The 27,705-nt window shown below is 40.3% G+C and overlaps 1 protein-coding gene across 1 annotated transcript in view; it reads left to right on the top strand.

Moving 5' to 3' along the window:
- The window catches only part of LOC119555428 (Ig-like and fibronectin type-III domain-containing protein 2), an 80,877-nt gene extending 57,519 nt beyond the window's left edge, over positions 1-23,358 (top strand). Inside the window, exons 6-20 of the mRNA XM_037866797.1 lie at positions 48-1,170; positions 1,855-2,068; positions 2,642-2,915; positions 4,254-4,580; positions 5,514-5,857; positions 13,661-13,814; positions 13,912-14,047; positions 14,607-14,799; positions 14,871-15,117; positions 15,567-16,245; positions 17,187-17,509; positions 17,580-17,824; positions 18,603-18,969; positions 22,728-22,753; positions 23,006-23,358. Coding sequence (XP_037722725.1) covers positions 48-1,170; positions 1,855-2,068; positions 2,642-2,915; positions 4,254-4,580; positions 5,514-5,857; positions 13,661-13,814; positions 13,912-14,047; positions 14,607-14,799; positions 14,871-15,117; positions 15,567-16,245; positions 17,187-17,509; positions 17,580-17,824; positions 18,603-18,969; positions 22,728-22,753; positions 23,006-23,020 — 4,667 coding nt within the window. The 3' untranslated portion in view covers positions 23,021-23,358. The remainder of the gene's footprint in view (positions 1-47; positions 1,171-1,854; positions 2,069-2,641; positions 2,916-4,253; positions 4,581-5,513; positions 5,858-13,660; positions 13,815-13,911; positions 14,048-14,606; positions 14,800-14,870; positions 15,118-15,566; positions 16,246-17,186; positions 17,510-17,579; positions 17,825-18,602; positions 18,970-22,727; positions 22,754-23,005) is intronic.
- The last annotated feature ends 4,347 nt before the right edge of the window (positions 23,359-27,705 follow it).

The raw sequence follows: 27,705 nt of genomic DNA, 5'->3' as shown, positions 1-27,705 counted from the left end.
TTAATTTTCTGTCTGCCAACTTAATTTCACGCCTTAACCCCTGACAGTCAAGGAGCTGCATTCGTCGACGGGTGGGCCGGGAAATTCCACGGACACGTCGACCGCGGAGTCGAGTGATGTGTTCCTGCTGCCGCCGCCGCTGGACGCGCAGGATAATCGCAGCTTTTGGAGGCCCAGCCAAGTGCCCCCGCTGGTGACCCACGATTTCACCGAGTGCTGCGAGCGGGCCAATGTGTCCACGCAGTGCATGGGATTCTGCAATGTGCACAACATCCTCGACGGCACCACGGGCATCGATCCGGAGGCCTGCGAGCGGGACTTCCCCGGCATTGTGCGCTGCATGGCGGATGGCCGCAACCATGTACCCTGCTGCGTGGACAAGCAGATTCCGGACCTCTGCCAGGACATGTGCCGCGGCGAGTACACTCCCTTCACGGACAAGCTGAAGACCCGCGTGTCCTGCGTCCAGCACACCCTGAGTGGGCTGCAGTGCATCTTGAAGGGTGTGCAGTTGATACCCAGTTCGCCGATCTATGTGACGATCGAAAATGTCAGCGAGACGAGTGTGACTGTGGGCTGGACAGCGCCGGAAAAGCTGGCTGACCGGGTTACCGGCTACACCATAAACCTGACCACTTTGCATAGCTTCGATGAGGATGAGCTGAGCGGGGAGATTGTCCACCGAACAGCAGCTGATTCCCCGGAGTCCATAAGTCTTTACACGGTGACCACGAATCAGACTCAGTTGATCCTGAATAATCTTAGCCCCCTGACCATGTACGCCGTAATTGTTACGGCTACCAATGAATTCGGATCCAGTTTGCCCACCGAGAGGTTGAGATTCTTTACCCACACCAGCGCCTCGGCGGCGGAATCGCAGGCGGGAACGACGGACAAACAGGCGATGCCCCAACTTCCGGACACCCGGCAATGTTGCGAGGACAATGGCATGACCCATCGCATGTGCCTGGACAAGATGTGCGATCCGCAGAAGACCGACCAGGCCAACTTGCCCGACTTTATGGTCTGCGCTCCCTGGTCGAATATCACCTTCAACTGTCTGGCCAACAACATTGATCATACGCCCTGTTGTCGCGCCAGGGGAATACCCTCGGCATGCTTTCCCCTCTGTTCTGGCAAGCTGACGTCACTGGACTTTAGTTTATTCAAGTAAGTTGGAATTATTAATTTAACTAAAAATTAATCAAGAAAAATTTTAACGTTGATATCACATAAGATTACTTGCTTTCAATAAACATTAAAATTTGTTGACTGTTAGGAAACAGAATCATAATAATGACTTATGTTTAATATAGTGTTAAATTTTGTTTACATTCTTTAATGCTGAACTAAGAATAAAATAATAACATTTTAAAAACATAAAAGAAGATATAAATCACCATTCAAATTATAGGTAATAATGTTATGGTGATTTATTTTATTTGATTTATTATGCCTTGTCATTTATAGTCCCAATATTCCATTGTTTAATACTTCTTCTTTTGTATTGCTGATAGCAATTTGCTACTTCACATAAGGACTCTCAAATTTGAATCGATAATCATCAATGAGCTGCTCATTCCACTGTTAATAACGCACCAGGCCCATCCTTACCCATCGTCCTTGTCTGGCAAACCCATAGGCCGTTAAGCTCTAATATCAATCCCATGCCGGTGCCCATTCCCATTCCCATTCCCATTCCCATTCCCATACTCATATTCCCATTCCCTCAAATCCGCACCCTTATCCAGCGCCCAAACACAATGCTACTTGCTAATGACTCCGCAGGATGAGTTTTTATGCCCAATGCCAATTACGGAGCTCTGCTCCCCTCTCCTCTCCGGTTATTTGCAGATGCCTGCGCTTCATGTCCGAGTACAACAGCTGTCTGTTCCAGGGCTACGGCGTACTGGCCGATCCGCCGTCAAAGCTCCGGACGGTGGCCAAGACGGACAGCTTCGTGATTTTGGACTGGAACAAGCCGAAGCGCCTGGCCGACACCGTCAGCACATATCACGTCAAGTTCCGACGGCTGGGAGTGGGTGATGACTATCTGACCGTGGAGAAGGTATTACTATTACACTGAGAAAATTAAGGGGAATAACATTCTAGCATCAATGAATTTAAAAAACTCATAAGGGTTCAAGAATAACTAGAAAATAATTCTGTAGATTAAATATTGATTTTATTTTTGAATTAAGTTTTTAAGCAATATACTTTTTTTTCTTCCAAAAATAGTTGATTATTTAACCTAATAATCATAAAATATATAAAGCTCTCCAATCGAATCTGAGAATAAAAATACCGAGATATTTTTATAATTTGTAATATAATATTATATATAACTTTTAATAATGCTAAGGTAAATTGGGGCTTCCCAAGTGGTCTTAATACAATGATGCTCTTATTTATAAAAAGGAACTTAAAGCAATACATTTATCTGTGTTCCCAAAATGTTGGGTTTTTGGAAATAATACAATCTAATCTTAATGCTGTTTTCGAATATTCATTAGTTTAAAGTTCGAAAATATTAAATATTTTTTTTACAAAATGCTAAATGCTAGGTCGTGTGTTTCCTCCCAGTGCAGTAATATGCTGCCCCCTCCCAGAAATTGTTTGGCTAATTCATTAAGCTTTGCAGCGCCAGCCTCCGCTGATTCTCGAGGGTCTGGAGTCGGACATCTACTACGAGTTCTACGTGGTCTCGATAAACGCGTACGGCAAGAGCGAGGCCTCCCCGCGCCTGATCACCAGGACTTTGGCTGCGGAGCCGGTCCAGCAGACAGCCGCCAGATACAACATGACGACCTGCTGCCAGGCCTCAGGACTATTGCCCCAGTGCGCCCCCCTGTGCTCCTACAACATTCGACTGTCCGATATCGAGCGACTGGGTCCGGCTTGTCGAGCCCAAATGCGTAAGTAACATCTGGATTTTCGGGGGTTTTTTTGGGCTTTCGGGGGGACGGGGTTCCCCCAACCACACGATAGCTCCCTTGGAAAACACTAATTAGCGGCAGGATAGAGAAGCCATTGTGTCCTGTGGACTTTTGTTAATTTAATGAGCTCATTTTGCATTTTTCGTTTCGTCTGCCGGCGATGCAATTTCGAATATTAAGTGACTGGCTCTGCCCATTTGGGCATAATGAATTTTTGTACTTATGCAAATCAATTTTTAGTTAATTAGACGCACACAATCCCCAAAAATGGCCGAGAGGGATGTTTGATGTTGCTAAATGCATGGGAATTTGGCAAAATTGTTATACCATCAAAGTCTGTTGGCAGCAGATTGTTAGTGTTTGCCCGGGTTTATGTAATTTTAGAGGAGTTACTCTGTGTAGCATTGTTTGGCTTCGCTTCAGTCAGAGTAAACAAAGCTTTTCACAACTGATACTGGAGCTTTGTTTATATTCCATGAAATTTAATAGTTAATGCTGATAGCTTCATTTCCAGGGGTACTTGAATGTCTATGAGTAGGTTGATATTTTATCAGATATTTGTTGTAGAATGAAAAATATTAAAGAAAATATTCAAAAGATGAAAGCCTACAATTTAGACGTGTTTATAAAAGACGTTTAGAATCCTACCATCAAACATGTTAATTAAAAATTGTAGACTAACTGATTTAAGCCAATACAATTTTATAAACTAAATAAAATTGAAATATAATATTGCTTTAAATGCAAAGTTAAATTTGGGAAGGCTACCATAAATATTTTTGCAAGACACTCTCTTGTATTTGTTTTTGTTAATTTTTACATCAATACATTTTTACATATCAGCATGTTTTTTCAATCAAAGCTCTTTAAATAGAAAAATATTATTGATTTTGGCGCAATCAGAGCTCGACCTAAATTTGTGATTTCCTGGAATATTTATTTTATGTTCCTTTTATGTTCGCCCGAAGAAAACACTCAATGCCAAAAATGTTCCAGTCATGCTCAATCAAAAAATTGAATCTGCCTCAATGCCACCGATGACTGGGCATAATGTTGCCCCAATTTACCCGTCACCTAGTCAATGATAGGAAATCTTTCGGTTAATTTCCTGTAAATTGCTGCCAATGTGCCGACTCACGACATAGATCCTTTAAATTATCATCTCAAATGGAGTAGAGTGGCTGCAAAAGGGGCAAAATTGATGGGTTCATGTCACAAATTGTTCCATAACAGAGCACAATGAGCCGTATCTCGGGGTTGGGGTAGTTTATGCAAATTTCGCCACAATATTAACCCATCTGGTGCTCTAATCCTTAGCCATACTGGCCCGTTGTGCAGCAGGAGGACGAGATCACAGTCCGTGCTGCAGTCGCCGTGGAGTCATTAACGCCTGCATGCCCCTCTGTCGGGGCGTCATGCCGCTCGCACTGACCACCAAATCGGCATCAGCATCGGCGGCTGCAGCAGCGGCAACATCATCATCAGCAGCAGCAACATCTGCAGCTGCCACCAGCAACAGCAACAGCAATGCGGCAGCAGCAACATCATCGTCATCATCATCATCATCGTCCTCATCGGGAACGTCAAGCAATGTGCCCGATTGTTTATCATATGCCGGCAACATTCTGCAGTGTTTCGAGGAAGGTGAGTAGTTACCATGGCAGTTGTCCCTGTCTTCCGTCCACATCCTGGTCTTTGTGTGGCCGAGTCCCCAGTGTTGAGATTGGATAGCGAGCTGTGACTGCCAGTGAATGAAATCAGCTCATTTGAATTTATCTCGTGCCATTCACTCTTGATTAGGCACGTTGCATTGGTTTCACCAGTGATCCAAAGTTCGATAGAGGATTTTCTTTCTCATTCATCAAACTAGGTTCTATGTCAATCTTTTGAAAATTTCCTCAACATATCAATCACTAAAAAATGATTTATACAAGTAATGAGGTTTTGATGATATCGGAAATAGCCTAGGTGTATTTTTAAATACTGATTAAACAGTACAAGGAAGTTTCCATATTATATCTAAGATATGGAATTTAATATGCTAGTATTCTTAAACGTAACACCAATTGAAAGCATTTTTATTTTTATTTTTAGAAGAGAAGCTTACAAAACAAAATTAATATAATATATAGTTGATGCGGGGCACTATGAAATTAGTAAAATTGGCTAGAAAAAACTATACTTTAAAATTATAAAATTATTGATTAGTAATAAGTTAGTTTCATAATTAATCGAGAGCCCTCAGTCACTGGAAGTCGCAGAGCTGTGCATGCGGCAACCAGACAAACTGCACCACTGGTCACACCCTGTGGTGCATCCATCTGTGGCTCTTTGTCGATGGGCTGCCGCTGGCCTCGATGGGCTTGTGTTTGCAGCTAATTCTGTTTGTTTAATGGCGTGTCTGTGCACGTCGAGTATACGCACTGTTGCACGCCATTGTGCGCTAAATTATTTGGTCAATGCTTTGGGGCAACCAACCACAGGCCGTCAGACAAAACCAATATTGGCCAATTAAAGTTGCATTATAAAACAAAACAATGCCGCTTGCTCATTCCATTTCCCGTTGGCATCAAACAGGCACACAGAATATCCCAGGACCGCCGGAAGATGTGCATGCGACATTCGTGAACCAGAGCAGCGTCAGTCTGGCCTGGACGCAACCCGAACTGGATAATGCCAATAGTAATGGCAATGGCAATAGTAGTGGCAACGCATCGCCAGGTGACTTGGTAACCGGCGATGAACTGGCATCTGGTGCCGTGGATCCTGCTGCCACGGCTGCCGCTGCTGCTGGAAAGGATGTGGCAAATGTCGGCGATGCCACAAGTGGGACAACTGGAACGGAGGACATTGAATTCATCGTGCAATATGGCAAAGTCAATAACATGACCATGTACGAGACAGTTGCCAAATTGGAAAATGTGAGTATATATCGGTTTTGGACAATAGACCCGTCTCTATCTGCACAAACTTTTCCAGTGCAGAACTATTCCCTTCCCCTCCCTCCCCATTTTCTGCACCTGTGAGTTGGCTCGGAAAAGTTTTTCTTTTTTTTGGGCAGGCTCAGAGATTCACAGATTCACAGACTCAGAGACTCACAGCCAGATTCACACACACAATGGGACACTTCATTTGCATTGGGGCCTGCGGGCGGTCGCCTTATTACGATTTGCCTTTTGGGCCAAAATGCTGACATTATATATATTCGAGTGCCAATGGAATTGAAAAGAGCTTACAAATTGCCTTGTCTGAGCGCCGGAGGCCGGGTGGGTAGTCAGGACAATAACCGTTTCAACAACTTTCCGACCGGGGAGAACTTAAATTGCCAGCAGAGTTAATGAAGAAGTTCGGGGACAGGAAATTGCTTCCATAACAAGCAGTCATATTAGCAGATATTGTGGTCGTTTCAACATACACGGCGTATGCGCAACGTGAGAGGCTGCACTAATTGTTCAATGAAGACATTAAGTAGAAATTGTCTATCTTGATTCGGGAATCATAATAGACACATGGAACACTTGAATTGTGCAGAGCTTGAGCCTTATTTGCCATTTCCTATGAATTAAATGAATGAGTTTGGTAATATATTTCTAAATTCAAGTTGATAAGATTCTGTGATATGTACAAAATAGTAGAAGACCACCATTTATCACAAAAACCAATTCGTAAGGTATGAAAAAATTACATAAATTAATATGTTACTGACTTTTGGTTTTTATCACAAATAATAATCGGTGAGCTGAAAGCCCGCTCAAGGACTAATAAATATAGAAACAATTACATAACCAAATGTTCTTTTGCTTGATCTGTGGAAAGTAAAATTCATTTATACATTCATTTAAATTTCGAAAAAAATGTATCTATTATATTGATAAAGGTCTGGTAAAAAACAATAATCCCTCCCCAAGGTAATTGTAAACTGAGCATTTTTTCCTGCATTATTTTCAGCCCATGGCTCAGCAAAAATGTCCAAGTGATTTTGTAGTTAAGCCAATTATTCAATTATTTATTTAAATCATTGGCCATCGGCTAAATCTGGCTAAATGCATATATCGATGGCCATTGTTTATCCAACGCATTGAAATCAATTGCATTTTGTCCCAAAACTCCCAGCGAATTTCAAGTGCAATCCTCTCTAACCAAAATATTCAACTTAAATATATATGTTTTTAAATATATATATACAGACTGGCAGATAGTTTTGGTTGGCCAACGCTAATCCAATTCAGTGTAATAATCTTTGAACTCTGTCCAAAACATCGATTGAGGGGGTTTTCTGGCCAGGTTTAGATGCATGTAGAGCTATGGGCAAAGTTTTTGACGCCTTTTCAGCTGGCGGGTTGGGTCGGGGGACTTATGGCCGCCATATGCATTGGCAACGTGCAAAACGTGACTATAAACTGGTAAAAATTGCAGCCGATTCGCAAAAAAAAAAAAAAACAAAATAGATGAAAAAAAAAAGGAAAAAAAAGAGTAACCAAAACCAAACAACGGGCCAAAAGTTGGCTCTGGCTTTGCCATTGGCATTGTTGTAATTGTTGGTGTTGCAGTTTTGTTGTTTGGTATTTTTGTTGTAGCCTTTGCAGCTTTGTTGCACTTGTTGTTGTAGTTATTGGCCGTTGTTGTCACACATCAACGCGCTTTGCTGGCAGCTGGGCCTCGCTGATGTTGCTGATGTTGCTGGTGTTGCTGCTGTTGTTGCTGCTGCAGCATCAGCCATGGCCATCAACAGAGTTATTGGCCTCGAAAAACTTGCAAATGCTAAAAAATACAGCAATACGGCAACAACAAAAGCCTGGCAAGAGTTTGTCGCGTGTTGATGCGCACAGAAATGTATTTAAAGTGGGGTCGGTGTTGCCGATGTTGCTGTTGGCATTGCTGTTGCTACTGGGGCCATTGCAACCTGTCGTCGACGACCTGCCAATGATGCTCCAGCAGCAACAACTCGATGGGAGGTGATCCCGTGCCTTTAATTATTTAAAAATCAAAGGAAATAGTTAGCACCTATCTAATGCACATAGGCCTAAAGTCCTATAAAACATGTACAAGTTGTTATAAACAATTTATTTAAATAAATAAAATTTTTATGTATCTTTTTGTAATTTAGCTTTTTTTTAAGACAGGTTTAAAGACCCATAAAAATATTAATGGTTGTTGTAAAACATTTTATTTTAGCATTCCAACATTATCTTTTATTGTTATAGGTAGCTAATTACTGAAAAATTATAAACTTTATCACCATCTGATAATGATTCACTTCATATTTTTTGTTAGATTTATTTTAAGATATTTTTAACGGAAAACCACAACCCTGCATGTTTATATTTCTGTTCAAAATTCATTGTTGCTCTATCGATTTAATATGAATGATTGATCATGAGGTGGTGGGAATTCCAGTTTCTATTGACAGCTGAAAAAAAAATAAATCCCCAAAACCATCGTGACAGAAGCTTTCGTCACGTGAGCAACTCTGCACCAGAAAACCAATCGATATGGAAGATACTGTGCGGTGTCAGCTTTGGTTCGAATTTTTTCTTACACTCCGAGCTGTTTTTTGTTGATTGTGTTGTGGAAAATTCATTCGCCCTGTTGGTTGCTTATTTTTCTTATATTTTTTGTGCATTTCTGTTTTATTATACCCGTTACTCGTAGAGTAAAAGGGTATACTAGATTCGTCGGAAAGTATGTAACAGGCAGAAGGAAGCGTTTCCGACCCCATAAAGTATATATATTCTTGATCGGGATCACTAGCCGAGTCGATCTAGCCATGTCCGTCTGTCCGTCTGTCCGTCTGTCCGTCTGTCCGTCTGTCCGTCTGTCCGTCTGTCCGTCTGTCTGTCCGTCCGGATGAACGCTGAGATCTTGGAAACTATAAGAACTAGGCTATTGAGATTAGGCGTGCAGATTCCTGAGCTTCTTACGCAGCGCAAGTTTGTTTCAGCAGAGTGCCACGCCCACTCTAACGCCCACAAACCGCCCAAAACTGAGGCTCCTACAGTTTTCATGCTAGAATAAAAATTTTCATTGAAATGTATTGTTCTCATCAATACCTATCGATTGACCCAAAAAACAGTTTGCCACGCCCACTTGAACGCCCACAAACCGCCCACAAACTTCAAAAAATCGTAAATATGAACGCAGATATCTCGGAAAATATCAAAGATAGAGAAATGGGAATTCAGATTTAGATTCCGTAGGCTTGAGCGCAGCGCAAGTTTGTCACGCGAATATGCCACGCCCACTCTAACGCCCACAAACCGCCCAAGCCTGTGGTGCCCACAATATTCATGCTAGATAAAAAATTTTAACTGAAATGTATTGGTCTTGTCAATACCTATCGGTTGATCCAAAAAAAACTTTGCCACGCCCACTCTAACGCCCACAACGCTTAAATCTGTCTACCGCCGGTAGGTGGCGCATTTCAACCTCGCTTTGCTGCATATCTCCATTTTCCTTTGGTCATTTTAGCTGAGTAATGGGTATCTGATAGTCGAGGTACTCGACTATAGCGTTCTTCCTTGTTTTTACTTGCTTTGGTCAGCAGGGCTCGCAGCTGTTGCGGTGATGCTGTTGCTTTTGCTGTTGGCTTAACTTGGGGGCTGGCTTCGGCTTGGCTTAAATGCTTTTCAGCTTGGCCGTTTTTGCGGTGCGACCATCGCACCATCGCACCATCGCTGGGTGTCAAATGGTTTAAACGCGCCTCGCGACCCCATCCGAATGGGTTATTGTATCTATAAGTTCGTGGCTATCGGCACGGTTCCCTCCCAGCAGTTCCCCTGCAATGCGTTGACTCAGTGTGACACTTTTATGGACAAACTTAATTGCTTTTGGACGTGTCAGAAATATATACATGTTGGGGAGTGAAGGGGATTGGAGTGGGTAAAACATCATTGGGCCAACAAACCGCTGGGCCAAGACTAATGGCTTGGCGAAAAGTTGTGCTTAAACTAGCAATCGCAATGCCGCCCAATATTTAAAGGTAATTTCGCCGGCAGCCCGCTGTGTTTTTGCAACCCTTCCTGATTGAATCAGTGCCAATAATTTGGCAATTTCTATTCGTCGCCAATGCACGGCCGGCATTGTGTCACCAGCAACATCAGCAACAAACAGCCCCACAAAAACATTATTCGAATCTACAGGATATTACATACCATCAGGCAGAAGGGCGGAGAAACAGGGAGACGAGGGTCGAGGGGTTCGGGAAAAGCGGAAATAAAAGGTTTTCCTTTCCACAGTCGCTGATTTCAAATGATTCTCCTCTGTTGACTCTGTTGGCCAAAAACGAACGTAACTTTTGTGATGATTTTTAGTGCCGCCGCTCTGCGTTAGTTTAAGTTGGTCTTTTATTCCTATTTGTGTTTGTGTTGGCCAAACACACGACCATAAAAAACTTTTTAATATAGCCGGCAACACTGAAAAGTACTGAAAAAAAGGAAGAAATAGGGAAGGGACTGACCACGATGCCAGAAATTAGACACATTAAATATTCTGATACAGCTGTGAAGGAGCCAAAGGGGTTTGGGCCACGGCGATTATGTGCTTTGTCACTGCAGTCGACTTCGGGCCAAGACAACTGGTAAATGAGCGACCGGGGACCTAGTTTTATGGCCGGAATGTGACTCCCGTTAAGGGGAAGGACTTCAGATACACCAGATATACACGCGAAACAAAAATTGTTCCCTAACTGATATTAAGTTTAAATGAAATGTTATAAAAGTACTAGTAAAAGTATTTTTCTTAACATTAAAAAGAAATTTAAGTTTGTTTTTTTTATTTGAGCCTATAGTTAGATTGTTTAGAGAGACAAACTCTTTTTCTTACTGTGCTGTTAATTTTACGAACGATAAATCTTTCGGTCTGATAAACCTGAAAAATAGGAGTAGGCGAACCTTTTGTTGCCAGTTTCGTTTTATCGACCTTTAGTTATCAGTCTCATCAGAAACTTAAATAAAACTTAAATTGGTTCTAAATATGTTTTGAAAAAACCAGCTTAATGGTAAAGGATTTTTGTTCACAACTTTAATTTCTCTAAGTGCAATAGCTAAGTAGCTAAGGACATCGCGCTATGCATTTTGAGCAGCAATAGCTATTCGCCCAAGTAGTTGCTGGGGACTCACCTCGATTTCTGGGAGGTAACCCCATTAATTATTCAGTTAGGACCAGCTCGTCATGCCAATTGTGGCACATTTAAGTTGCGGTTAATGTAATTACGGAGGGGGACTGAAAAAGCAAAGCAAAAAGCGACTCACAGAGGACACACGCCCAACTAAAAGTCCTTTGGCTGCTATTAGAGTTGGCCTTTTTTTCTGCAGGGGCTGTCGAGAGCATAATAAATCGTTTTTCCTTGCTTTGCCTTGACAATCTTTTTCGGCTTTGAATTTAATGCGTTTTAGATAAGTTTCTAATGGAAGGAAATTAGTATTGAGCCGGGCAATTTATTCTCTCGGGCTGTGGTCACTAAATTCTAGTTAGTTTATCCGAGAGTACCTGTGTCAAATGGAATCCCTATCTCTGACTTTAACCCCTGTTTCGGACGGGTTCTATGGGTTAAAATGGGTCCATTGCTCGGCATCTCATACTTGACACATGTTGTCACAAGCAGGGCAAAGCGAACCCCCCGCAAATTGAGATTTACGACTTGACCCGGGCATGGCCAAAAACAAAAAACACAAAAATAAAACACATCTAACCATAAGCGAGATGAACCTTCATACATATTTAGAGATGTTGGCCAAACTGGCTCCACGAACAGATGTCCAACATCGCTCTGACATTGACTTACATACTCAAAATGACTCGTTACGCCGGATAAGCTTGGGGGGGGGGGGGGGCGTCACTCAGAGGGGGGCGTGGCACTCAAATCAAATAATTTTAGCGCATTGCCAGCACTAAGTAGCTAAAATAACAAATGCCGGTCCCCGATGATGCTGACGACGATGATGATGATGGTGATGATGATGCCGCTGCCATGCTGCTGATAAAAACAAGTTAATGCTGCCCCCCAGAACTGACTTTGCTTTAAAAACAAACAACGCTCGGCCATAAAACGAAATAAATTACTTAACGAATGCAATTAAAGGCCAAAAACCGCACCGCGACTGCGACATCTGCAAGAGATTAAAAAACGAGAGAGACCGAAACAACACAGCAGCAACATCAGCACAGCAGCAACATCATCGCAGCAGCAACATCAGGCAGTCAAGCGATTCGGTGTGTAAATGATTGAGATGGTTCCGAGATTGTAGGGTGTACACAAGCCAGGCGGTAAAGATTATTCTAATATGTTGTAAAATTTTCAATGGTGTTTCATAAACAACAAAATTTTTAAAAGCATTTAAAAAGAAATATAGCTTATTGACACTTTCCAGAACAAATAAACTACTTTAATGAAAGTCAAAAGCTAAAGTGATTGACTAAAACATTCTTAATTTATTTACATTGTTGTTATTTCATGTATAATCTTACAGCACCAATAAAAAAATTGGGATGGGCTTAAAAATGTATAGGTGATAACATTTCTTAAATTGAAAATACCTTTACCTTATTAAAAAATTCAAAAAAAAAAGATTAAAAAATATACTGAACATCTTATAAGATTAAGATTGTCGTTGAAATTTTGTTAAGAATAATATCTAATTATTGAATAAGTATACTTATTCAAAGCTAGGTAAAATGTAATATAATTTAAATCGAATTTTTTTGACTATACTTCATTGTTGGTTTTCTCTGTGCAGATACTTTTTATTTAAGGTCCCATCCCATATGCCATAAAATTCCCGCAGGGCATCTATCGGCCACGAAAGCTGTAACACCAACAGATTACGCTAACGATTTTTAATGTGGATTTGCAGCAAGTGGGTTTTGGAGTGGGGTCACATGGGGTGTTCTGGGGTGTTTGGTCTGTCTGTCTGCTGTCCTCGGGAAAACTCTATGCATAGACCAGCGTCCGAGATATAGCTGTCAATTTCGAGGATGGCTTTTGAAACAAAATAACGCCAGTGCGGACAGTGGGGACATGAAACTGGACCCGAATCGCAGATAGCGATAGGGATAGGGACCAGCAGGAAGGCCCGATGAGTCGGATGACTGCGACAATGGCACACTGCGAATGACTCTGATGACGATGCAGCTGGTTGGACGATGGAGAAAACAGGGTGTGGTGTCATTTGACGGGCTAAATACCACAAATTGCGCTGCGTGGCGGCAATTACAAAAAGTACTAATCATGGCGACATGTCTTTCAGCGAAATCAAGCCAAACCACAGCCACGAGCAGACTACAGCAGAACAGACCGACCCATTTTTTTATATAGTCGTTTAATGGGAATTCGAGAAGGGCTCAATAAAGGGTGTAACAATTCGTGGTTAGTTGAGATTAAAGTGTTCAAGGAATTTATTGAGCGGTAGTGTATTTTTAATAATAAATGGTATGCCTTTTCTGCCGAATTTTTAGGCTTTTGATTATTTAAAAGTTAATATAATTGTATTCTTGATGAAAGTAAACTAACCTTAAATTAAGGATAATCTATAAAATAATATTAATCAAAAACAAAAATGGGTTAAATAATTATTACGACCCTCTCAAATAATTTGGGTACTTCCAAAGTCGACCCTTTTTCTGGTCCATGTCTTCTGATTTCATTCTATTCATAGCAATTTTCCCACATTTTTTTTCTCGTTCTCGTTAACGTCTCGCCTGCTATTCGCATGCAATTATACACTTAGGAATTGACCACCAATGAGACGAGTATCGATTTGACCAATTTGGATGCGAATGCCTTGTACCGCATTACGGTTGTGACGCGCGGCAAATTTGGCACATCGCTGCCGGCATCCATGCTCTTGCTGAATACAACCGACCAACAACGGGCCAGCGAAGGTGAGTTGGCCAACTCGACTCCAAAATGAGTTGATTTAATTGTGGTGCGGTCTGTTTTGCTATGAGTGTGTGTGTGTTTTTCCTATGTGCATTGCAGCGCGGGGAGAGGGCGTGGCCTGGGGCGCCCCCTCGCCACCCCACTCGCTGACGGTGGTGGCCCACAGTGCCACCTGGATGCAGCTTACCTGGCAGCCGCCCGAGTACGCCCATCCGCATGAGAGGATTACCTACAGGTAAGCTGATAAATCAGGGCCCATGGCATGAGTTTACCAAAATTTAACATAGGTTTTAAAATAACATTAAGTGAAAAAAATTAACAAATTAAAGTTAAACCAATTTAGTTATTTAATAACACCAGATTGGTAAAAGATATCTTGCTTTTTATCGTCACTTTAAGAATGCAAATTTTTTAAAATTAATTTAATAAAATTTTTTTTTATAAGATGTATCTCTTTTAAATTAAAATATTGTTAAACATTTTAGATTATGTTTGAAAATTGTCTTCTACCTTCATACAAAGCAATGATTTATTTTACTTTGTGAAAAAATCCTTTTGAAATTATATTTATATTATATCTAAATCAATCTAAAATATTTTTAATCATATTTTTGATAAATTTCAAAGAAAAAAATAGCTGTCTTAAATTTTTATTATTTTTAAAAAGGTAACCAAATTTTAACTTACATTTTGTAAGTGCTGATGACTAGGCTAGCTTTAAAGACATAAATTTAAAGACCAATTTGTAGAGTTATGTTTTGGTGTGTATCCTAACAATCACCTCTCCCCCGCAGAGTCTACCACAAGGCCATGAGGGCCGAGCAATTCATAAAGATTGAAACGAAGCTCGCCTGGCTGCGGATGAACAACCTGAAGCCGAGCTCGCAGCATGTGCTCTACGTGGAGGCTGTGGGCGAGCGGGGCGACTCGCTGCCCTCCGAGACACTGGTGGCCTGGACGGATCCCGCCCTGCCAGCCTTTGTGGACGTAAGTGCTCCCTTTTCAGACGCAGCTACATATTTATTTTCGGGCGAAACTGAGGTGTACTCCACTTGCAGCCCCCCACTGTGCATCCGGCGGACAACATCCCGGAGGGCGGTTCCATGACCATCCTCTGTCTGGCCTTGGGCAACCCGGCTCCGACCATCTCGCTCTACGTGGGAGGACATCTGGTGCGGCAGGACACCTCGCGGCACATGGTCACGGTCATTCACAACGTGTCGGCCGACATGGAGCACGTCTCTTGCTATGCGGACAACGGTTACGGAGTGCCCATGCAGGCCACCAGGAGGGTTAACATATGCTGTAAGTAATGCAATTTGGGTTGATTCGCTTAGCTGCCTTATAGTGTCAAGGGTTCTTATATAAAAGATGCGGAAACCTAAAAAAGATATACAAAGTTCTGAGAATGTAGACATTTAAAAAATTAAATTTTCTTTAAAGAATATTATCATTGTTTGAAGATATACTTATATGTAATTCTTCTTTAAAACTCTTTTACAATATTTAGATAGAATTTTCTTAAAATGTACTAACTATTTTTGTTAAATTTGATTTTAATGAAGTTAATGTCAAGGTTTAAAAGAATTTATACATAGCATACATAAAATTAAAGTTCTAAAGTGGTTCTAAAAGTAAATTATGATTTTTAAGATAACATTACTTAGAAGTATACATTTATACATATGCAGCTACGTGAAATTGTCAATTTATTTATGAACTATTTATTAAATCTTTAAATATTTCCCCCTTAGACCCCCCGAAAATTCAAGCAGCTGGCATTACCGTAGCCAATATTGGCGATGAGATTGAACTCCGTTGTACGGTGGACTCCAAGCCGGCGCCCAAGACAATTTTCTGGAGAGAAAAGGATGGTAGGGTGCCGGTCATAAATGGCGGCAACTACTTTATTTCCGTCAAATCCAATGAATCCCGGCCCACGATATATACGATGTCGTTAAGGATCAGCAAGCTGCAGGCCAACGATGTCGGTGATTACTTCTGCCATGCGGATAATCCCTTTGGGGCCACCACCACGCCGGTATCGGTGCGTATACGCAATACGCCGGCGCTCAATCACAACGTTTCCGAATGCTGTGCCGAGCAAAATGTGACGATGGCCTGTCGCAGTGCCTGCAGTTATTATGTGGACTTCGATGCCATTGCGGATCGACCCGAGTGCATTGTGGACTTTGACAAGCTGATGAGATGTGCCGCCGATGGCTCGGATCATCGATCCTGCTGTGCGGATGAGCATGTGCCCCGAAAGTGTCTGAATTGGTGTCGAGGCGAGTCTGTTCGCTCCAAGGAGATCTGCAGTTTGCAGTATGCCCGCACCATTGTGGGTTGCTTTGAAAAGAATCGCGATCGACTGCCGGGTCCACCGGAGAACATTGTGGTCAGTGTGGTTTCCGACAGCGAAGTGAATATAAGGTAAGTCTTTGATTTTAAAAGCGCCATACTTAAAAAATTGGAGTTATCAAAAATTCGTGAAAAAGATAATATTACCTCAGGAGCAACAGATTTATTTAAATCGATTAAAATAAATTTGTATAAGTTATACCGAAGTGTGTTCAGAGTTTAATTATTGTTCTGTGAGAGTAATATCATATGAACTAATATAAAAATATTAAATATTTTAACTTTGTTTTTTAAAGTGTTTTTTTAATAATAGTATCCTTAAATAATTTTTTTTTGTTCGCCCAATATTAAGTACGTTACAAAAGACGTTACTCTCTATCTCTTCGATTCAGCCATTTATTTGTAATAAAAACTAAATTTAATCTGATTGCTTAAAGGTTTCTTGATTATAATGTATTTATAAATATTTATTTTTATTAAAACAAAAAGGTCTTAAGAGTAATAATCTCGCTTTCAGAGACGCAAACTAAATAAAGTCTATTTCTGTCGAGTGTCCTACCTAAACAAAGTTTAACCGAGCAGAAGCCATTTGGCTTTAAGCCCCCAAACTATGTGGGACACGTTCCAACCCCTCAACTAAGCTCTTAAACACTTTTGTCCGAAGCGGAAGTAGACTCATCCATTTAGCGCTCCAAACCCAATACATTCATTATCCTTCTCTGCGCCACACATCCTCTCATGTGGCCGTGTGTGTGTGTGTGTGTGGAGGACTGTGCCACTAATAGACCGCAAATCCATTAAAGCAGAGATTTTTTATCTCACTTTAATACACTCGGTCAACGTCAAAGGTTGATGAGGGCTGCGAACCTCTGGAACTGGTGCCGCATTAAATTTATTAAAATTCCAAACAAGTTGTGAGCCTGCAACAATATTGCGAAGGACTCATAATGCGGCGCCGCCGTCGTCGTCGTCGTCGTCTCTCTCTCTATGAAAACTAAACTATTTCATTACAGATGGGATGCGCCGACAAAGAATCCAAATGCCGTTGACGGCTATAGAATATTTTACCACGAGGCCGCCGTTCTGCCGCCAACGTCGAGTTCGAGTTCGGGCACCGGTTCGAGTGCCCCATCCTCGGATCAGGGTTCCACGATGGAGAATCCCGGCATGGATACCCTGGCAGCCATGAATAATGCAACAAGTATGGGCGGCAGCAACAATGCGATGGCCGCCCTCGAGATACGACGCATCGACGTAAAGGACACAACAATAAGCATTAATGGCCTTAAGAAGGATGTGCTCTACGAGCTGGTGGTGAAGGCTGGCAATAGCTACGGTGAGATTACTTGGAAGGCCCAAGGAGCCCAAGTCCTGGCCGGATTTTAATTTGCCGGCTTGTCTTGCAGGTGCCAGCGTGCTCACAGATCCGATTAGGTTCACGCTCGGCGAGCACCATGTGACCTCGGCCACCAGCAGCTATTCGAGTGCCGTGGGCACCATCAGCGGCATTGTGGCCAGCATTTTGGCCATTCTCCTGGCGGCGGCGGCCATTGTGTTCTATCGCCGGCAGCGCTCCAGCTACGGAAAGTCGGCCAACGGCAATGTGGCGTTCGAGAACCCCACCTACACCAGGGGCCTCGAACAGGTGCAGGTGTGTACAACGATCGATGGCCATTTTTTGGCCACCATCATCATGTTTCTTTTTTGGGCAAGGGTATCTGCATAGCCTGGGGGTATATATGATATGAATTATTGGCATCGATAGTATAAATACAAGGTGAAAGAATAGGCCGATACCAAAATTAAAGATTTTTTAAACTATATCTCCGACTATTATCTTCATGACTTCGATCTACTTATTGAATATTCTTTTTCGTTCATAAATTTTAAACCTTTTTTTTTGTTCCTTAATGGTTTTTTATAAAGATAATAAAATCAGTAAATGATAAAGGGCTTAAAGGGATCTTTAGACTTTCAAAAACATTTTGCCAACTATATTTTAGATCATATTATTATTCCTCTTTTAAACATGAATAAATTTATAACAACTGAGTTTATGGTAAATTATCAGAGTTTGATTATTTTTAAACGAAATATAAAATAGTTAGCAGAAGGCTTTTGAAGAAAGCTTTTTACGATAACATTCCATCCAAATCCAAAAGAATGCCAAGTTTTCAATGTTTATATACTCAAAAGTACTGGGTATCATATGATCGACTATATCTACTTTTGACACCACACCTGTATTGCCAACTCCTTGTCGGAAAAAGTTTATTTAGTGATATGATAGTTATATGCTTTTGTGTATTTTCCGTAGGCGTGTATTTACCTGTGTTTTTGTGTATGTTATAACTGTCAATGTCTTTTTCTACCACCCCCTCTAAACGACCCATCGACACCCGGACATGGACATTTATGAACGGCCATAGCTACCCACTGTCACGTCGGCCATCACGACGCAAAATGGCAGCCACCATGGGATGAGCAGCAGCAACAACAATGGAGGCAGCAACGGCAACAGTCACAGTCATGGTCGTAATGGCATTGCCGCCACAATGACGACATCCACAACGACAACGGCGCCGACAGCAGCGGCCACCTCGGCAGGTGTCACACTCACGGGGAACAGGCAGCAGCAGCAGCAACATCAGCAGCACCACCAGCAGCAACATCAGCAGCAGCAGCAACACAAGAGTGCGGCAGATGCGGCGCATCACTTTCATAACCCGCTCAGCAATACGCAGTGCAATGAAGTAAATCCCACAATTTATGAAGAGCTCAAACTTGGCCAAGAAGGTGCTGGATTTAAGAAACTTGTGCCATAAACGTAGCACAATAATAATAACAACCACAGAGACAGACAACCACAACAAGAACAACAACAACATCAACAGAGGAACACATGACAACAAAAACATGAACGAAAACAAACCAAGTATAGCTAGCGAACTTATATATATATATATAAACTATATATATAGAAATATATACGCTAAATGTAGACATAGGCCGTGTAAACAGCGCGAAGCGCAACCTCAAACAACACACACACACTCACACAAACGAAAACAAAAACACAGACACTGACAAATACAAGCACACACACACACATACTCACACACGCACACGTAGACAGTGTGTACTGTGACATCTTTACAGAATGCATTGCGAGAAAAAACGTTGGGTAACATAAATTTTTGCTTGCAAAAATCTTTTGGGTAGCGTGTAATAAGTAATAAATTTTTAGTATGTAACTGTGATTCAACCAGAACAAAAAAAAAAAAAACAAAAACGATGTAAAATAATTAACTAATTGGTAATGAAAGTAAGCAAAACTGAAAACTGATTGAGAAAGAAATACCAATGATTAGTAAAAATCTATATATGCTAAATGTGTTTTCATCTTGGCTTTAGTTGGGGCTAATACGCTTGAAATGGTCGAGAGGTTGTGCTAAAATAAAGCTTTTTATTTATTTTTTAATATTTGCTCTCATTTTTAAAAGTAATTTAGATGGTACAAATTGTTTTTGCTTTTTTTAATACTTATAAAATATTAATCGTATAGACTAAACATACTGATTTATTTTCTTCGTATCTTAAAATATAATGTTAATGTATAAACAATATTTTTTTTGATATTCTTATTTTGACAATTTAGTTATGCTAGTCCTGAATCATGCCGATAAAGCAGAGAACTTAAGGATCCTAACTTAACATATCCTTGTTTCATCTTGCAAACAACGACCTTTAAGAGATTTTTTTTGTTTAGTTCATATATCCAGTTTCAAGTACTCTAAGTTTCCTTTGAAGTGCCTTAAAAATGTTCTGTTTGTTATTAAATATACATTATCATCCGTTGTGCTTGTTTTCCCCGAGTGTATGTAAACAACGGTAGAACACAATATTAAAAGATGCCTGTGTACGCCTCAGCCTCTCTGGACCTCAACCTTCGGCCCCCCCATCACCATGCTCACGCCCTTCTCGGTGCTTCTCATTTTGATGAGGCCGAAGATGGAGCTCCTCAGTTCGCCCCATGCCGTCAGATGTTTGCTCGTGTAATGTTGCATACGTTATGGCGACTAGCACACACACACACACACTCGTACCTCTTCAAACACACACGCGCACACACTGGTATTATTAGCAAAAGGACGACGCATCCGCATCCGATGGAGGAGAAAACAGCCAGCGATATGCGCAAAAAGTTTAACTTTCATATGTAAATTCCCTTTTATTACGAGTACAATATCCGAAAGAGATAGAGGGGCGCCTGATGGAGGAGTTTTGTTGCCGCTCGACATGATACACTCATAATCCGTTATGATCTGATACTGATACGGATGATGCCATCATAGTGACAGCCTGTGCCACCAGAGATTATTATAATTTAGTTACCATCGCGGCCCCTGCGACGACACTTGTGCGCCATTCTTTATGCAAAATAAGCAAAAGCGAAGGCGGAAAGTGAAATCTGGCAGATTTTTCGTATGATTGGAGCAAGGCGTGTAAACAGCGATAGAGTAAACTTCATAAATGTCAAACAAGGGAAGGCTTAAAATGCCTGAGCATTATGACATATAAGCGGCATCCTATCCATTCAATTTTTACACAGGGATAAAAGCAGTGTGATATTGGGATCAGCGTTTTTTACTTTGTTTTCTTCTGTGCCTATAAGATTTGACTGCCATTTTAATATTCTCTGCAAAGGCTAACAAATACTTTCCCACAGTCTACAACATTTTTTTAAAGCAGTGGTAGAATCTGCTTTTTTTATATAATGTTGCTTATCATGTTTAAAGTTAAATATTTAAATTTGTTTTTTTGGTAGTCAACATTTTTTAACAGAAAGTTTTTAGTCTATTTTTAAAAGTCAAATATATGCTATTGATAAACATCGGATTGTATAAGATATCTCTTTATAACCCTGCCTTTTTTTGTTTCTTGAATAGTTACACATTTTTTATGAACATTTGTTGTAACCACTCAAGTTTATTTTCAAATCAGATTATTATTTTATTTTTTCTCAATTAGGCAAATTCTGCTGATATTTTTTTACACTGTATGGGCATCCTTCTCCTTTCAAATTCCACTTTAATAAGTTAGCAGGAGCCGAGAGTTCAGTCGAGCTCATCAAAATGTAGCAGCAGCTCTTGAGCAACTTCCGTTTTTTGATCTGCTGATGGTTTGCTGAAAACGCTGGCAGAGTGCAATGGCTCTGAATAAACGCCGCCTGAATTATGCAACACGTTTAAGTGCCTGCATTCTTTGTATACAAACACACACACGTGCACCGAAACCCCTGAATCTTTTGTGCATTTTGTTTACTCTACAGCAGAAGGTTCTTGGCTGGCTGGTTGCTGCCAGTAGATGCTGATAAAACTGTTGACAGTCGCCAGATAAAACCGAAAATTTACAAGTAAATGATATTGTCTGGTAACCAGCTGCCCACTTTGTGGCTGATTGCACTTTACCTCAGTCGTGGAGTGTCCTCGTCTAAGGGGAACACCTGCTTACGTCCTTGTACTGCGATAGTTATAATGAGTTTTTCGCTGCAACTTTCTAGCTATGCATAAATTATAGAAATATATTGATGAATATAGTTCCAGCGCAGAACATTGTCGTCAAAGGAAAATTATGGTATAAAAACGAGGTTAAAATACATAAGGTGAACAAAAACCTTCTACGCAAATTTTAAATCTAAAGGATATTTAGGGATAAACATAATATAATATATATTTCCCAAAATCTAAACCCAAAGTTAGGGATTTTTAGGGATTTTTTATAGACATGACTCACACCATGTTATAAGCAACATAACACGAATAAAACATACAACTCATAACCAAACCATATGGATAATATAATAGAAATCCACTTCTTCAATACCTCTTAGAATATTTAATCATATTTGATTTTACCAGAGCCTGAAAACTAAGTGGAGTCTATTTCGTTTTCATAGATGTTCGTAAATCGTCTATTCACATGCTCTCAATATTGGTTGTCAGGCAATAACTTCACATAGATATGACATAATAGATTTAGATAGAAAAGCTATTTTAAAATTTAGATCCATTCGAGAATCACAAATGAAATGAAAGCAATACCGATGGATGGGGACATAAAAGCCAATATCACAGTATGCCAAGTGATTTATTGAGACAGAGAGCTCACCTCCCCTTTGGTCCCCTTGCCCTTCGCTGTGCTATGTGGAGCGGCAGCTTTTATTTATCGCTAAACTAATAAATCTTGGCATAAAAATGGAAAATATTGTATACGCCATGTTGAGCCGAGTCCTGAATCGACGGCTAGGAAAACCAAAAAAAAAAATATAATAGAGCCCATAGTCATAGAAAAAACTCATAAGTGCCAGTGGTTAAAGCACTGGCCACAAAAAACTTATCCACATATAAATTTCATATTAAATAATGGTTTAATGATTTTATTTGTTTATTTGTTTCCGGCATCCAAACAATTAACTCTAACGAACTGCAAACTACGCAAAATAAAAACGGGAAACGCAAACGAAAACAATAATGATCGTAAAAAATTCACAGACACGCTGCGTGTCAAAGTACAATGGGTGAGTGCCAGCGATATTAATTTTTTAATGCCCTTGTCCTACAAAATTTTATTGGTTTGGGGCTGGCTTCCTTTTCGGCATTATTCCCCGCTCGTTTTCTTTATGACTATGATTTCTCGATGTTCGCCTGGGTGGAAGTATATTTTTATGAATTTTTACAGCTTCCGAGGCAATCACAAATCAGTTTTCTTACACTTATATTTCATTTTGCATATTTCTGTTGCCTACTTTCTGGGGTCGTGCGTTGCGAAGGCCTTCGAGTTTTAATTGCCAACGCGTGGACAGGCAGGTTGTCGCCTTCGTCCTGCCACAGGACTTGTGTGGAAATCGGCGACAGGAGCAGCACAAAATTTGGGTTTAATGGCATTGCGTGAGTTTAGCGCATTAGGGAAGAAATGCTGAACAGAACAGAAAAGAGCAGATCGCACACGTAAGTACTGCTCTAAAATAATACTTATATTTATGTCTGCCTGTTTGTTCGGCATTTTTTTTTTTACACAACACAACACAAACACTATGGTACTTGTAATAACAATTAACAATTAACTTTTTATGGGGTCATGCATGTTGTTGGACATATAATAAATGTTTGTTAATGCCACCTATCGATTCTGTTATTTTTTATCCCCCGCCCCGCGTGCTAATTATATAATTTGCAGCCGCATATGGCTACCGTTAATATTACTGTTGTAAATATGAGGCATTAATGTAAATAAATGTGGCAGTCGTCAGTGGGTGGGCCACTGACTTAAATCAGTCGCAAGGCATAAGCTCACATCCGCATTAATGTATGAATCGATGGGCCTGCCGTATGTGAATGCGGTAAGTATGCTTCAACATACAATACATTCTTGTTGATTTTATTGCCAGTGCTCCAGTAAATCCCGCTCATGTGTGAGAGTCTGTGGCCTCGGGGGATGCTTCACTTGGCCGGCGTTATGTTAATTGAGCCTGATTGACCCGTGCGCTCATCTGATGGAATCGTTAATCCGAAGTGTTCTGTAATGAAAGCGGTAGAATTTCCAGGAATTTAACCATATATTGTTCGGATAACAATCATCTTTTGATTGCTTTTGGAATTTATTTGATATTCCTAAAAGGCTTCCAACAAATGTATCATTTCAAATATCGATGATATACAATATTTATAATTTATAGCACAGAAATAAATACTAAAATTACTATTTAAAGGACATAAACACACTATAATGAAAGCGGAAGACCATTCAGGAATTTACCCATATATTTTTCGATTACAATCACTTTTAGATTGCTTTTGGAATTTATGAAATATCCTTAGGATCTCTAATAGTAGATATTATTCATAATTTCGATGATAAAATAAATTAATAGCTTATAGCGGAGAAATAAACACTAAAATTACTATTTAAGGTTTTTATTACTCATAAACAGACGTTTAAGTTTCACGTTTGCAATATTTTAGGAAATTCATACCATAAACATAGTAATTTATAGCTATTCCGATAAGTTGGCATTCAATCATTTGATATCTAGAGGTTTTTGTTTTTTTAAACTCACTGCATTTCTGTTTAACATATCATTTTCGGGTTATTTGCTTGAGCATTTCATAATTAAACCAAATTACAGAAAATTACCAGAAAATTCCGTAAGCAATTAAGAGCTGCCAAAGGAAATTCCTTAATTTAATGAAGACATTCTGGCACACCATCGGAACAAAAACAGATGGCCAGACTAGACCAGGAGACCATTTAAGCTCAACCACCTAATGAAAGACATCTGGCTGGTGACCACAAATGGCCCGGCTCGGCCCAAGATGCATTAACCAAAGATGTGCCGAGGCATTTCCAAGCAAGCGCCACGCGGCGTATGCGTAATGTTACACCCAACAGTCGGCAGATCTGAACATCTGCCTTTTACCCTTTTGGCAGTGCGATGTGTCAAAAGACAGAACGAGAACCGCAGGTGCGGTATTCCCTGCTCTCTGGTTTTTGTGTGTGAATGTTTTTGTGGGAGGGGATGGGGGTGGCTCAAGCGCTTTTGCATACTGTAACCGTACGAGTAACAACATGCACACGGGGGCAAACATTTTTGTAAACACAGTTTACAGTGCGGTTAACAAATATTCATGGCGCACACGGCGTATGAGTGTTGCCCTCGTGGCACTTGATAAAACGCGAACACTTTGGTCCACGGGGAGGCGGTTCGTGGTGGAAAACAGCAAAAAGCCAACCGAGAGTTGGAGAGCAGATGTGGGGGGAGGTGACCGGGTGATGAGACAAACAAAATATAAAGGAAAGCCCGAAACACTTCATTATACTTTCTAATTTCCCCTTTATCGTTGCTGCCTTGCCTCTTTCTGTCGCATTTATGGACATTGTTGGAGTAAAAAAATCCTTTACCTGTATCGTTCGTTAATTTAAGGCTAGTAGTAAAAAAATAATTTTAAAAATCTAAGAGATTTAAAAAAAAATATATAGCTACCAAATATTTTAACTTTAATAACTAAAAGACAACTAAAAAATTCGGTTGCTTTAAGAGTTAAATAAATTTAAAAAATGGTCATATAATAATAATTAACTCTTATTAACTTAACTAATATTTAAAAATGTTTTTCTTGGTTTAGTTTAAAAACGTAAAAAGTTCAAAAAAATTGTTTAGTACTACAATAAAATTAAACATCAATAAAAAGTTTACAAAGACAAAATTCTTACTATAGAAACTTAAAAATATGGCTTATTTTTATCAGCTTTACAAAATGAGAAAAACCTCACTTAAGTTAATGATTTAACTATACGAATCTGCATACCTTGACTGAAAATCCTTGACCACTATCCGTAAAGCCAGGATACAGTGCCAACCGAAATTAATTGCACAAGTGCGACTGTTGTGAAATTACTGTTGTGAGAATTGTTAAACTTGCGTAAGCCGGGTAATGAGATATCATTCCGATGTCATGGGCAGGACTCTTTTTGGCCGGATTATATGCGAAAAGGACAGGGTTGAAATGCTTAAGCACGAGTGGAGCTTAACGCATTTTTACAACACACACACACACTTATACGGACGCACACAAACACAGACGCACACACACTCTACGAAAGGCAGGACATTCAGGCAGACAGTGAAAAATATGACACCCTATTTCCGTTTCCTGTACGCTGACAATAATGGCAGACAATATGGCGCAGCTTACGCTCAAAAGTGATTGCCACACCAGCCGACAGCTAACCAAAGTTTCGTTGAATGTAAAAACAAAAAAGCCGCTCTCGCTCGCACACACACACACACACACACACTTACAGCGGCAGAAAAGCTGGCAAAAGATTATATGTCTGGGATTTTTGGGGTAATTTAAGCGGCTTTTTGCCAGGAACCAAAAAGAAAATCCCGAAAAAAATTATGTGTGTATATGTAAGGGCGACAGCCTAACCCTGTGCAAGTTTTAAATTAATTTTCATTAAATGTGGCGCACACGAAATTGTTTTAAAGTGATTATGGCCGTGGAAAATTATGCTCCTAATAGAGGAGCAGACGGGGGGATGAAAATGGGGATTGGCAAGAGGATGGAGAGGCGCCTAAAAGCAGGCCACGGCTGTTGACAATGATGGCGCATTTAACGGTATTAGACAGGATGTCGCTGTGTGCGTGAATGTGAGCCCGGAAAACTGGGGAAAACCGAGAGAGTGAGCGGCAATAAAGAGTGTCTCTGGTTTCCCCAATCAATATGCATTGCATTATTGTCATCCCTTTTTTTTAATAAATATCTTTTTAATTATGCATAAATTATAATTAACTACTCGGGGCAGCCTCTACTGCCAGATAGGCAGCAGTCGAATCGCAGTCACTGCATAATAAATGCCTGGCGCACATAATTAGTGTTAATTATTGAATTAATGCACTCGCCATTGTAATTTCATATCCACGAGATGCACTCGGCCATCCCCTTTATCTCTGTTTTGTCGGCATATTTCAGTTTACTTTTTAAATTGGCCATTATTAAATATCGCAAATATAACACACACACATTTCACATGTGAATATGTTTTAATTATGCCTTTAAGTGATTTACATTGATATTTTTCGCCCAAGTGGGACCCGCGAGTGTACGCGAAAAATACCAAAGACTAATGAGCAGCACTTGAGGCTGAATGGGAATGTGCTAAATGAATTGATTATTCACGTGAGTACTTCAGTTGCTTTAATTATTGGTAGAGCTTGTGAGCATAAATGTGAACATTTTATTGTGAGCTCAAATGGTTGAGGAGCCAAATTTCTGGAGCTCTGTTTATTTGGACTTAAGCTAAGCATATCGATTATAATCTATCATGATGTTGTTTGTTCTTTATGGTTTCTGAAGTCATTAAAGTGTCAAACATATTGGATTAAGCTAGTGGTTCGAGTGTCTTAGATTGGCTCCGAAAGAAAGGTAAACGAAGCTTTGATATACATTTCGGTTCTTGATTTATAATATGAGAGATTATAATTTCGTTTGCTTAGTATATGCTGAATTTATGACCCCTGTTTAAATATCTCAAGCAAATTTGCCTATCGTAAATTTCAGCGAATTTTAAACAAACTAGTTGTAAAGATATAAATGTATTTTATCTTTTATAACAATCTACCTATCTGAAATTTTGGAACAAATTAAGTGGTTGCATTTGTGTGATTCAATTTACGACCCTTTAAATAGCTGTCCTATTAATCTGTTAAGATATCGATTGAAAAATCAACAATGCCCATACGGAGCTGTACAAATTCCCCGATTATCCAGCCAGAATGTCAATTCCAATTTTATTTCTTTCGAAATTACCTGCAGCAGCAATATAATAACCCCGACCATTAGAAGACAAACAAGTTCCCGAGCACCGCAATTGCCGGCGAGTGTCTGTCGCTGTCTGGTCTTGTTTGTGTTGACTGCTGTCGCCCCCGCACATCCGAGCAACCTTTCAACTTTATTTATTAAAAGTGCT

This window comes from Drosophila subpulchrella, chromosome 3L (genome assembly GCF_014743375.2).
Source record: "Drosophila subpulchrella strain 33 F10 #4 breed RU33 chromosome 3L, RU_Dsub_v1.1 Primary Assembly, whole genome shotgun sequence".
Lineage (NCBI taxonomy): Eukaryota > Metazoa > Arthropoda > Insecta > Diptera > Drosophilidae > Drosophila > Drosophila subpulchrella.
The sequence above is the reverse complement of the archived record's forward strand: the minus strand, read 5'-3'. Positions and strand labels throughout refer to the sequence as shown.